Source organism: Salvelinus fontinalis, chromosome 4, assembly GCF_029448725.1.
Source record: "Salvelinus fontinalis isolate EN_2023a chromosome 4, ASM2944872v1, whole genome shotgun sequence".
Lineage (NCBI taxonomy): Eukaryota > Metazoa > Chordata > Actinopteri > Salmoniformes > Salmonidae > Salvelinus > Salvelinus fontinalis.
Genome location: NC_074668.1, coordinates 837,453 through 851,487, shown reverse-complemented (window position 1 = coordinate 851,487; position 14,035 = coordinate 837,453). Strand labels below are relative to the sequence as shown.

At 45.2% G+C, this 14,035-nt stretch overlaps 1 protein-coding gene across 1 annotated transcript in view; it reads left to right on the top strand.

The window, feature by feature from the left end:
* Positions 1 to 14,035, top strand: part of LOC129852952 (protein HIRA) — a 38,847-nt gene that overhangs the window by 14,370 nt on the left and 10,442 nt on the right. Inside the window, exons 16-20 of the mRNA XM_055918552.1 lie at positions 653 to 956; positions 5,827 to 5,928; positions 6,054 to 6,202; positions 10,245 to 10,406; positions 11,858 to 11,916. Of these exons, the coding sequence (XP_055774527.1) occupies positions 653 to 956; positions 5,827 to 5,928; positions 6,054 to 6,202; positions 10,245 to 10,406; positions 11,858 to 11,916 (776 nt within the window). The remainder of the gene's footprint in view (positions 1 to 652; positions 957 to 5,826; positions 5,929 to 6,053; positions 6,203 to 10,244; positions 10,407 to 11,857; positions 11,917 to 14,035) is intronic.

The window sequence follows — 14,035 nt, the reverse complement described above, 5'->3', positions numbered from 1 at the left end:
TAGAAATGCAATGGAACGCAACTAACTCTCACGGGAGAGCCCGAGACTGAGCTCATGGCACTCTGCCAGACCTCTGGTTGAAACAGCTCTCATTCTCTCCTCCTTCACAGTAGAAGCCTCAAACAAGGTTCTAAAGACTGTTGACATCTAGTGGAAGCCTTAGGAAGTGCAATCGGATCACATTTACACTATCTTGGATAGGCAAAGAGTTGAAAAACTACAAACCTCAGATTTCCCACTTCCTGGTTGGATTTTTTTCTCAGGTTTTTGCCTTCCATTTGAGTTCTGTTATACTCACAGACATCATTCAAACAGTTTTAGAAACTTCAGAGTGTTTTCTGTCCAAATCTACTAATACTATGCATATCTTAGCTTCTTGGCCTGAGTAGCAGGCAGTTTACTCTGGGCACCTTATTCATCTAAGCTACTCAATACTGCCCCCCAGCCATAAGTTAACCTGGAAATAGGGTAGGAAGTACATCATTCAAATTGGGCTCAACACACAATTCAACCCCACTTACAAAAAAGTTAATAAATTCAATATTACCAAGCATTGTTTCGCCTATGATCATATATGGGGAAACACTACTAAGGCGATTTAGGCATCGGTTAATGGAACAAATGGTCTGTGGTTGTTGTCCTCCTGTTCTAGAGTGAAAGACAGCGGCACTTACAAGGAGCTCAAGGATGAGACGAGCAGCGACAGCGAGGACAAGATGGCTGTGGTGAAGTCCCCCTCCTTCACCAAGAGGAAGGCCCTCGACATGGATGGAGGGGACAACCAGTTGGAGAAGAGGAAGGCCCTAGACGTGGACGGAGGGGACAACCAGGTGGAGAAGCGGAAAGCCCTAGACGTGGACGGAGGGGACAACCAGGTAGAGAAGAGGAAAAAGGGACGGCCCAGGAAAATGGACGCGAAAATGATGACATCCGTGTCCCACCAAGCCTTCCAGCAGGTAAGATCAGTGCCAGTTGAATTTCATGTAATCTCATGACTTTACACATTTTTTCTGATAGAAGATATGATAATATTCAAGATATCCTTGTCTTTGAATGTAATGGTCTTGATTAGATATGGGATCAACAAACTGATTGGCTGCGTACGAAATGACACCCTTATTCCTATAGTCAAGGAATATATATATATATATATTTTTTTTTTTGTGTAACTGCGTTGTTGAATGTGTCGAAGTGCTTTGCTTGATCTTGACCAGGTCGCAATTGTAAATGAGAACTTGTTCTCAACTTGCCTACCTGGTTAAATAAAGGTTAAATAAATAAATAAAAATTCAACCGGGGGTCCCCTATGGGTCCGCTGTGGTATGGCAGGGGTCAACAGTGAAGAGGTGACTCCGGGATGCTGGCCTTCTAGGCGAAAGTTGCAAAGATAAAGCCATATCTCAGACTGGCCAATAAAAATAAAAGATTAAGATGGGCAAAAGAACACAGACACTGGACAAAGGAACTCTGCCTAGAAGGGCAGCATCCCGGAGTCGCCTCTTCACTGTTAACGTTGAGATTGGCATTTTGTGGGTACTATTTAATGAAGCTGCCAGTCGAGGACTTGTGAGGAGTCTGTTTCTCAAACTAGACATTCTAATGTACTTGTCTTCTTGCTCAGTTGTGCACCGGGGCCTCCCGCTCCTTTTTCTATCCTGGTTTGAGCTGTTTAATGAAGGGAGTAGTACACAGCGTTGTACGAGATCTTCAGTTCCTTGGCAATTTCTCGCATGGAATAGCCTTCATTTTTGCAAAAGGGTTTTCTAATGATCAATTAGTCTTTTAAAATGATAAACTTGGATTAGTTAACACAACATACCATTGGAACACAGGAGTGATGGTTGCTGATAATGGGCCTCTGTACGCCTATGTAGATATTCCATTAAAAATCTGCTGTTTCCAGCTACGATAGTCATTTACTACATTAACAATGTCACTGTATTTCTGATCAATTTGATGTTATTTTAATCGACAAAAACAAGGACATTTCTAAGTGACCCCAAACTTTTGAACGGTAGTGTATGTGTGCATACATACATACATACATGCATACACAGATGTACCAGATTTGCCAGTTCTTGCTGTGAGATGTTACCCCACTTTTCCACCAAGGCACCAGACATTTCTGGGGGGAATGGCCCTAGCCCTCACCCTCTGATCCAACAGGTACCAGAAGTGCTCAATGGGATTGAGATCTGGGGTCTTCGCTGGCCATGGCAGAACACTGACATTCCTGTCTTGCAGGAAATCACACAGAGAACGAGCAGTATGGCTGGTGGCATTTTCATGCTGGAGGGTCATGTCAGGATGAGCCTGCGGGAAGGGTACCACATGAGGGAGGAGGAAGTCTTCCCTGTAACGCACAGAGTTGAGTTTGCCTGCAATGACAACAAGCTCAGTTCGATGATGGTGTGACACACCGCCCCAGACCATGACGGACCCGCCACTTCCAAATCGATCCCGCTCCAGAGTACAGGCCTCGGTCTAATGCTCATTCCTTCGGCGATAAACGCGAATCCGACCATCACCCCTGGTGAGACAAAACCGTGACGAGTACTTTTTGTCAGTCCTGTCTGTTCCAGCAACGTTGGGTTTGTGCCCATAGGTGACGTTGTTGCCGGTGATGTCTGGTGAGGACCTACCTTACAACAGGCCTACAAGCCCTCAGTCCAACCTCTCTCAGCCTATTGCGGACAGTCTGAGCACTGATGGAGGGATTGTGTGTTCGGGCATTTATTGTTCCCATCCTGTACCGGTCCCGCAGGTGTGATGTTCGGATGTACCGATCCTGTGCAGGTGTTGTTACACGTGGTCTGCCACTGCGAGGACGATCAGCTGTCCGTCCTGTAGCGCATTCTTAGGCGTCTCACAGTACGGATATTGAAATGTATTGCCCTGGCCACATCTGCAGTCCTCATGCCTCCTTGCAGCATGCCTAAGGCACGTTCACGCAGATGAGCAGGGACCCTGGGCATCTTTCTTTTGGTGTTTTTCAGAGTCAGTAGAAAGGCCTCTTTAGTGTCCTAAGTTTTCATAACTGACCTTAATTGCCTACCGTCTGTAAGCTGTTAGTGTCTTAACGACCGTTCCACAGGTGCATGTTCATTAATTGTATATGGTTCATTGAACAAGCATGGGAAACAGTGTTTATACCCTTTACAATGAAGATCTACAGCACCAGTCTACAGTTTGGGCACCTACTCATTCAATGTTTTTTCTACATTGTAGAATAGTAGTGAAGACATCAAAAAGGTTTTAAACAAATCAAAATATATTTAAGACTCTTCAAAGTATCCACCCTTTGCCTTGATGACAGCTTTTGGCATTCTCTCAACCAGCTTAATGAGGAATGCTTTTCCAACACTCTTGGAGTTCCCACATATGCTGAGCACTTGTTGGCTGCTTTTTCTCCGCTCTGCGGTCCATCTCATCCCAAACCATCTCAATTGGGTTGAGGTCGGGTGATTGTGGTGGCCAGGTCATCTGATTCAGCACTCCATTACTCTCTTCCTTGGTCAAATAGCCTTTACACAGCCTGGAGGTGTGTTGTGTGATTGTCCCGTTGAGAAAAAAAAAAAGATTTTCCCACTAAGCGCAAACCAGATTTGGATGGTGCAGAATGTTGTGGTAGCCATGCTGGTTAAGTGTGCCTTGAATTCTAAATAAATCACAATGTCACCAAAAAAGAAACCCCATACCATCACACCTCCTCCATGCTTCCCGGTGGGAACCACACATGCGGAGAACATCCGTTCACCTACTCTGCGTCTCACAAAGGCACAGCGGTTGGAACCAACATTTTACAATTTGGACTCATCCGATCAAAGAACAGATTTCTACCGTCGTGTTTCTTGGCCTAAGCAAGTCTCTTCTTCTTATTGGTGTCCTTTAGTAGTGGTTTCTTTACAGCAATTCAACCATGAATGGTGCCGACAGATATGGCAGCTCTGCTTCTAGCTCCTAAGCAACTTTGCAGTATTTTAGATTTTTTTGTGTGTGTTATTTCTTCCTTTATTAGCCCAGAATGTTAACACATACAGCCGGAAAGAGCTTTTTGGATATCAGAGCGGCGGTAACTCACCAGCATTAAGACCAGGAATACGACTTTCCCGAATTGGATCCTTTGTTTGTACCTCCCAGGGCAATTTAACTTACCCCAGAGGCTGCTCCAAGACGCTGCCGGAGGAGAAGAGGTTTTCGGAGTGGACTTCTAGTCCGACTCAGGAGACGTGCACAACATCCACCCCTTCCGAGTATATTACTCACTAATGTTCAGTCTCTGGACAATGAAGTAGACAAGCTCAGGGAGAGGGTCTCCTTCCAGAGAGACATCAGGGACTGTAACATACACTGTATCACAGAATCATGGCTCTCTCTAGATATACTGTCCCCGTCCATACAGCCAGCTGGGTTCTCAGTTCATCGTGCAGACAGACGTAAAGAACTCTCCGGGAAGAAGAAAGGCAGGGGTGTATGTTCAATGACTCCTGGTGTGATTGTGGTAACATACAGACACTTAAGTCCTTTTGTTCACCCGACCTTGCGCTACCGAAGGTCTGTCCAACACATTGACTGTAGTACTTGCGCTGCTAAAACACTCGACCACTGCTACTCCAACTTCTGGGATGCCAACAAGGCCCTCCCTTCGGAAATCAGATCATGAATCTGTTTTGCTTTTCCCTTCCTGTAGGCAAAAACTCAAACAAAGTACCCATGTTAAGGTCTATTCAACGCTGCTCTGACCAATCGGAATCCATGCTTCGAGGCTGTTTTGATCACGCGGACTGGGATATGTTCTGGGTAGCCTCTGAGAATAACATTTGACGTATATGGTGACTGAGTACAACAAGAAGTATATAGCAGATGTTGTTCCCACTGTGACTAATAAAATCTGCCCAAATCAGAAACCATGAATAGATGGCAGCATTAGCGCAAAACTAAAAGTGCAAACCACCGGGAATATGGTAGAATACAAACTGTGTAGTTATTCCCTCCGTAAGGCAATCAAACAGGCAAAACGTCCGTACATAGACAAAGTGAAGTCACAATTCAGTGGCTCAGACACGAGACGTATGTGGCAGGGTCTAAAGACAATCGCAGACTACAAAGGGAAAAACAGCCACGTCTCAGACACAGACTTCTTGCTCCCGAATAAGCTAAACACCTTCTTCGCCCGCTTTGAGGATAACAGTGCCACCGGCGCAGCCTGCTCCCAAGGACTGTGGGCACTTGTTCTCCATGGCTGAGTAAGACATTTAAACGTGTTAAACCTTGCAGGGCTGCCAGCCCTGTCCACTTTATCAACCAGCTATGGTCTTGAGAGCATGAGCCAAAACACATTACATTTGTCTTTTTTGTTGTTGTTGGCACATGAGAACTTAAGCGCAGAATGTGCATTACGTCATCAGGCATAATGCCTTGTATACACGAGTCAGTTTGATGGAAACCTCTGGTAGGAAAAATGTGTTTGTTTTAATGCAAATTTGAAGGAAACCTAGCTATTGAGGTGATATTTCCCACTCGGAACTCAGCACTTTTGCTAACTCCGATAGCATGTGAACTCCCCATTTGCACTCATTGGTGCTAATTACGCGTACATAGTATCTAACAGGCTTTGAAAAGACATTGTTTAGTACCAGTTTAGTACCTCTTGCTGCTGGTAACTCTTTCTTGACTTGGACATACATTTTTGCCAACCTTTTTGTTTAAACAGCTGCTATTAGTTAACATGTGTTTGGAGTCACTTTTCTATCTTCTAGGCTGTTAGAGTTTTTTGACCAGGGACATTTATGCATTTTTTTTCTTTCCCCAACTGCACACTTGCAGGCTACGCCTTCATCAGAGAAGGAGCCGTGTTGTGTCGCTGCTGTCCCTGTGGCTGTCCTCAAACTGCCCACTCCCACACCACAGAAAGCATTTACTCTTCAGGTATGTCATTATATCGCTCTTCAGTTGTGGCTAAACAACCCACATGGTCAGAGACAGAGTCATGATAAGTACAATGGATGCTAGTCGGATGTGCTCTCTCTCCGCCATTTTGTTTATGTTTTTAGGTCAGTACGGAGCCCCCGGTGTACCTGGAGGTGGAGAACGAGGTCTCTGCGGTGTCCGGAGCCAAACTCAGCCAGCTCCGCTGTTCCAGGGAGGGCAGGGAGTGGGACACGTTGCTGCCCAGTCGAGTCATCACTGCAGCGGGCAGCAGGTAAGCAGTAAGGGGAGGGAGGTTCTACATGTCTGGTCCAGTAGTATTAATGGTAGTTATCTATTGTCTTGATAATTTACACTTGTAGGAATTGGCCTAATATGGATAGAGCTAAATGGAAGTGTTTCTTCCAGAAGAAATATGAAAAGCATAAACATAACCACGGTAACAATTGAAAGGGAACAGTTTGAAGTTTGAGATAATTAGACGAACGTTGAGGACATAACAGTTCACCTGACACGACTGAATCCAAACATTACGCTGTTGATTTTTATGTGTATTTTACATTTACTGTACTTTTTGCCGCATTTGTTTATTATAAATATATTCAGTAACATGATAATAATATTGGGGAAGGTGCAACTCAAGACATAACAATGACCAGTGTTTGAGTGAGAGGACTAACTGGTCTCTCCAAGTGGCCACACACCTCTCCAAAGTGTGCACAGGTCCCAAGTCATTTCAATGCACTTTTATGACTCAAGGAACAGTCTTCAACTATAAGCTGTTGGTTTGTTTTTACTCTCCTAGCTGTGCCGTTGAGGAACTAAGAGCAAGCACACTAGTGTTTGTTTTGTTTGGAACGCAGCTCTGCGTCCCCATCACACAATTACTGTTGTTTACGCAATCCAGAAACATCCCATTTTATAAATCGCAATCTGGTTCAGGTGGGCGTCATTTGAAAGCTTGTTCTATTGCCAACATGACTAGCTATAAAGTTATAAAATATTATCTTCGTGTTAGGCTTTCACAACGCAAACAGATGATCATTTTGGTGCACATAGAAAATAATCATGTGTGTATGCAGGTGCGTGTTCCGCGGCGATTTGTCTTCACAATAGACAATAACAGGCTGATTCTATTCAGAATAACACAGGGTATGACGCCATGTCAACTTTTAATTATACGTCAAGCATGGTGATCATAAACAGTGACACTGTATACATGAGTTTTATGATGTGGAAATGTGAAGTGCACATTTGGACTCTCAGGTGTTTGGCTTGCTTGGATCACATCAAAGTGGTATTTATTCTAATCAATGTCTCATCGTTGAAAATACACAGAGTCCTCTTCATTTACAGCATTTTCCCTCGGACAACAAAAAAGCTAAAGTTGCCAAATTAGTGGGAGGGATGGTGACCACTTCTTGTGGCGTGAGGTGCTCAAGTTCAGAACATCTGTCAGTCAAAACCCATACAGAGCTGTGAAGCACAGAGCCTGAGCTATGATGTCATTCATAGCATGTTACTCCACAGCCACTGAGCTCTGACGTCATGTATAGCATGTTACTGTACAGCCACTGAGCTCTGACGTCATGTATAGCATGTTACTGTACAGCCACTGAGCTCTGACGTCATGCATAGCATGTTACTGTACAGCCACTGAGCTCTGACGTCATGTGTAGCATGTTACTGTACAGCCACTGAGCTCTGACCTCATGCATAGCATGTTACTGTACAGCCACTGAGCTCTGACGTCATGTATAGCATGTTACTGTACAGCCACTGAGCTCTGACGTCATGCATAGCATGTTACTCCACAGCCACTGAGCTCTGACCTCATGCATAGCATGTTACTGTACAGCCACTGAGCTCTGACGTCATGCATAGCATGTTACTGTACAGCCACTCAGCTCTGACCTCATGTATAGCATGTTACTGTACAGCCACTGAGCTCTGACGTCATGCATAGCATGTTACTGTACAGCCACTGAGCTCTGACCTCATGTATAGCATGTTACTGTACAGCCACTGAGCTCTGACCTCATGCATAGCATGTTACTGTACAGCCACTGAGCTATGACGTCATGCATAGCATGTTACTGTACAGCCACTGAGCTATGACGTCATGCATAGCATGTTACTGTACAGCCACTGAGCTCTGACGTCATCTATAGCATGTTACTCCACAGCCACTGAGCTATGACGTCATGCATAGCATGTTACTGTACAGCCACTGAGCTCTGACCTCATGCATAGTGTGTTAATGTACAGCCACTGAGCTCTTACGTCATGTGTAGCATGTTACTGTACAGCCACTGAGCTCTGACGTCAAGCGTAGCATGTTACTTTACAGCCACCGCGTTTTGATTTCTGAGATTATTAGTGCCCACATCTGTCATTTTCAACCTGTATACTGGTACGAGTGTGAAGGGTTAAAGCTGGAATCCGTAGCAATGAAACTGCTATATCCATTTGCGGTATTACTACAACAAAGAAGTTACTTCAAACTAATATTTTTGAGGTACGTCATTGCACTTGTGATTGAACAGCAGATTGTATAGCTCCTCTTCTCTGTTCAACCCCCTCGAGTCAATGTCCGTTGCCCCTGCGGAAATCTATACTGAACAAAAATATAAACGCAACATGCTATCATTCAACAAATTTACTGAGTTACAGTTCATATAAGGAAATCGGTCAATTGAAATAAATAAATTAGGCTCTAATCTACGGATTCCACATGACTACAGCCATGGATGGGCATAGGCCCACCCACTGGGGTGCCAGGCCAGTCACAAAAGAGCTTTATTACAGAACAAATACTCCTCAGTTTCATCAGTTGTCCGGGTTGCTGGTCTCAGACGATCCCGCAGGTGATGAAGCCGGATGTTGAGGTCCTGGACTGGCGTGGTTACACGTGGTCTGCGGTTGTGAGGTCGGTTGGATGTACTGCCAAATTCATTAAAATGACATTGGAGGTGGCTTATGGTAGAGAAATGAACATGTAATTCTCTAGCAACATCTCTGGTGGACATTCCTACACTCAGCATGCCAATAGCACACTCCCTCAACTTGAGACATCTGTGGCATTGTGTTGTATGACAACTGGCCTTTTATTTTCCCCAGCGCAAGGTGCTGCTGTGTAATGATCATGCTGTTTAATCAGCTTCTTGATATGCCACTCCTGTTCAGTATAATTAGCATAATAAAAACATCCCCATAACAATTTGTCAATTTAAGCTGGAGTGATGTCCACCGCATCGGTCGATTGTTGCACTTCCGCATCTGCGCTGAAAAGTGACAGAGCTAGAGGCGGTGTATGTCAGACCATGAGACATGGTCTCACAAAGGCATCCAAACGGTTTGGCCTAAACTATTACGACCCCTCTCTGGAAAGATGAGACTCAACAGGGTCAATGGTGTTCCCCTCACAAGAGTCTTAGGACTCGTCTGAAGTTGGTACAGCCAATCTGACAACTTCTGTCTGGAGCGTCCGAACAGTTTGGGCTACCTCTGTGAAAAGGTGAGACTCTCACAAACACCTACATGTTTTGCTCTAGTTGAAAAAGTGAATGGAAGTATATATGGAGACTGTTTAGCTCCAAATAAGGGGTTAAATACCTGTAAAAAAAAAAATATATATATATATATATATGTTTCCTGATCTTTCTTATATCGTTCAGATATAGGATCTACACTTCAGAACAAACTTCCTTTAGATTTTTCGGGGGGGACTATTGTTCCATGTAGTGAATCTGTTATTCAATGCGTTTTATTCAATGCGTTACAGATAATATCTGTAAGGCCAAAGAAACTAAATAAAAATTTTCATCAAATCATTTTTTGTTTGTTATTGTTCCTTGGTGTATGACCTTCTTAAAAAGAAATCCATATAGCTTAGTAGAAACAAATGTTTCCTGATCTTATCTCAGATATAGGAGAGGCACTTGAGAAGAGACTTCCTTTAGACAGGGCTTCGACTGGGTTAGTAAAGTAAACCATAACAATATGCCTGGGGCTGCCAGTGGTGCTGCTTCCGCTAATGTGGATCTCAGCTTTAACGTCTTTGGAGTTGACTGCTGTTTTATATCTCAGCTTTAACGTCTTTGGAGTTGACTGTGCTGTTTTATATCTCAGCTTTAACGTCTTTGGAGTTGACTGCTGTTTTATATCTCAGCTTTAACGTCTTTGGAGTTGACTGTGCTGTTTTTATAGGGGGCAAGGATTTAGCTTCCATTCCAACTGTCCTAATGAACAAATGTTAAAACTTTATTGACACGGTAGTAAATAATGTGCGTCTCTCTCCTCCTTTCCTCCCCCAGTGATGTGGTGGCAGTGGCGTGCGCGGACCGCATGTTGTCTGTGTTCTCGGCGTGCGGCCGCCGCCTACTACCCGCCATCCTGCTGCCCGCGCCCATGTCCGCCCTGCACTGCTCAGGCTTCTACGTCATGGCCTTGACCGCCTCCGCCACCCTGTCTGTCTGGTGAGAGAGAGCCCCGTGACACACACACACACACACACACACACATACCCCCGTATTGACGTGACAAAACCTATTCAGATGCTCCATCTAGGCTGCTGCTCTGATGGGAAGTTTCCACTAGGTACAGATCTAGGATCAGCTTCCCTGATCCTAATTTCAACCATTAGTGGGGGAAATGCAAAACTGATCCAATTTCACCCTACACCTAGTGTGCACCAGAGGGTGTGAGTCGAGCGAGGAGCGGAGCGTGCATCATTTTGCTGGAGTGTGGAGTGGATTTAAAAAAATACAGCGACGGCGATTTGGCTCCTGTACCAACTCAGCCGCGAGCTCTGGCCATGCTCTGCCCAGCTGGGAGGAGGGGCTCTGCTGGGAGGAGGGGCTCTGCTGGGAGGAGGGGCTCTGCTGGGAGGAGGGGCTCTGCTGGGGGGAGGGGCTCTGCTGGGGGGAGGGGCTCTGCTGGGGGGAGGGGCTCTGCTGGGGGGAGGGGCTCTGCTGAGAGGAGGGGCTCTGCTGAGAGGAGGGGCTCTGCCCAGCATGTTTCATTTCCTTCATCACTGTTCTTTTAATTGGACCTATTGTTGTATTTATTTAGCCCCGCCACTAATGTGCAGAGATGTTGATATGAGTCAAACAAGAAATGGGTCACCACCTGTGTAATTGATGACAAGACAACCAATGAGCCCATGCAGCAGCGTCAGAGACGTTTGGGTTTCTATACAGGCTGTTGTTTAAAAAAGAGAGGAGTGCTAAAGTTGTCAATGAACTGTTAAGATGTGAGCACAACAGGGCCACAGTTCTAATTAAAGCATCTGATCATCAGTGGATTAGAGAAAAAGCTGTTTGTTTTCACACAGCGGCCACATAGCCTATCACCTAGGTGAGTGATGAGTGTGGGAATTCCGACTGCTTGACACGACTCGCGTACTCTGGGGTACACTAGCGACGGTGATCACTCCTGACTCGCCACACCTTGTATTTTAGACTAGAGACAACCCCTAGTCCCTTGACACCTTTTCATTTGATAGGTGTGAACATTGGACATTTTTGTTAATTTAGCAGGCGCACGTATCCATAGCGACTTACTGGAGCAGCTATGGTGAAGGGCACATCGACACAGTTGTCACCTAGTCTGCTCGGGGATTCGAAACAGCTACCTTTCGGTTACTGGCTCAACGCTCTTAACTGCTAGGCTACCTACCGCACCAATATGCTGATATCTCAGACTTGCTCTCTGATAGGCTAGGAAGAATGACACATTGTTTACACCTATCAAATCCTGTCAGATCTCAAGTGTCTAGGGGTTCAGAGGCTCGGGGTTGTTTGTTTCTGGACAGGGCCATACATTGAGTACATCATTGTAAATAAGAATTTGTTCTAAACTGACTTGCCTAGTTAAATAAAAGTTCAATTAATTAAAAAAATTGAGACGTGTTCTTTCTTCTCTACAGGGATGTCCAAAAACAGAGTGCGGTAGTGAAGAATGAATCTTTGCAGACCATTTTATCAGGTGAGAGGAGTTCTACTTCAAACCTTTCAGACCGTCAGTACGGTTGACAGTATGGATTATATCCCACCGCAGGTCGCGTAATAACAACAAAGTCCCGCCGGTGACGTGACAGCGTGGGGGGAGGCGCCCGCGGTTCATATACAACCGTACGTCAGAACACTGTCTCCTATTACTTCTCCTAAAGTTACCATAGCATATCACGCAAATTGACTGGTCCGCTGCTCCCGTTTTTCAGTTTGCATCTTCCCAGGTCCCAGTATGGTAAGCTAAACTCTGTGTGAGTTGTGTGTACTGTCAGTCTGTGACCAACAGCCTGTGACCTGTGGGTCAGAGCGTAAAATTCGCCCTCCAAGGCTGTGTGACAGGTCTCCCCTACCTATCCCTTTTATCTGAGCTTTTCAGGCTTCCTTGTCTTGTGTTGATTTAGCCCACCAGCTAGTGTGTGTGTGTGTGTGTGTGTGTGTGTGTGTGTGTGTGTGTGTGTGTGTGTGTGTGTGTGTGTGTGTGTGTGTGTGTGTGTGTGTGTGTGTGTGTGTGTGTGTGTGTGTGTGTGTGTGTGTGTGTGTGTGTGTGTTGGCCACCATACTCCGGTGCTAATCTTGTCAAGATATCCTCCACTGCTGTGCTCGTTATCAAGGTCACCGGGCACTAACGTTAGTCATTCTTCAACTACAGTCGTGGCCAAAAGTTTTGAGAATGACACAAATATTAATTTCCACAAAATTTGCTGCTTCAGTGTCTTTAGATATTTTTGTCAGCTGTTACTATGGAATACTGAAGTATAAATACAAGCATTTCATAAATGTCAAAGGCTTTTATTGACAATTAACATGAAGTTGATGCAAAGAGTCATTATATTTGCAGTGACCTCTGCAACCCACCCTGGCATGCTGTCAATTAACTTCTGGGCCACATCCTGACTGATGGCAGCCCTTTGTTGCATAATCAATGCTTGGAGTTTGTCAGAATGGGTTTTTGTTTGTCCACCCGCCTCTTGAGGATTGACCACAAGTTCTCAATGGGATTAAGGTCTGGGGAGTTTCCTGGTCATGGACCCAAAATATCAATGTTTTGTTCCCTGAGCCACTTAGTTATCACTTTGCCTTATGGCAAGGTGCTCCATCATGCTGGAAAAGACATTGTTCGTCACCAAACTGTTCCTGGGTGGTTGGGAGAAGTTGCTCTCGGAGGATGTGTTGGTAGTGGTACCATTCTTTCATCATGGCTGTGTTCTTAGGCAAAATTGTGAGTGGGCCCACTCCCTTGGCTGAGAAGCAACCCCACACATGGTCTCAGGATGCTTTACTGTTGGCATGACACAGGACTGATGGTAGCGCTCATCTTGTCTTCTCGGGACAAGCTTTTTTCCGAATGCCCCAAACAATCGGAAAGGGGATTCATCAGAGAAAATTACTTTACCCCAGTCCTCAGCAGTCCAATCCCTGTGCCTTTTGCAGAATATCCGTCTGTCCCTAATGTTTTTCCTGGAGAGAAGTGGCTTCTTTGCTGCCCTTCTTGACACCAGGCCATCCTCCAAAAGTCTTTGCCTCACTGTGCGTGCAGATGCACTCACACCTGCCTGCTGCCATTCCTGAGCAAGCTCTGTACTGGTGGTGCCCAATCCCGCAGCTGAATCAACTTTAGGAGACGGTCCTGGCGCTTGCTGGACTTTCTTGGGCGCCCTGAAGCCTTCTTCACAAAAATTGAACCGCTCTCCTTGAAGTTCTTGATGATCCGATAAATGGTTGATTTAGGTGCAATCTTACTGGCAGCAGTATCCTTGCCTGTAAAGCCCTCTTTGTGCAAAGCAATGATGACGGCACGTGTTTCCTTGCAGGTAACCATGGTTGACAGAAGAACAAAGGTTCCAAGCACCACCCTCCTTTTGAAGCTTCCAGTCTGTTATTCGAACTAAATCAGCATGTCAGAGTGATCTCCAGCCTTGTCCTCATCAACACTCACACCTGTTTTAATGAGAGTATCACTGACATGATGTCAGCTGGTCCTTTTGTGGCAGGGCTGAAATGCAGTGGAAATGTTTTTGGGGATTCAGTTAATTTGCATGGCAAATAGGGACTTGGCAATTATTTGCAATTCATCTGATCACTCTTCATAACAT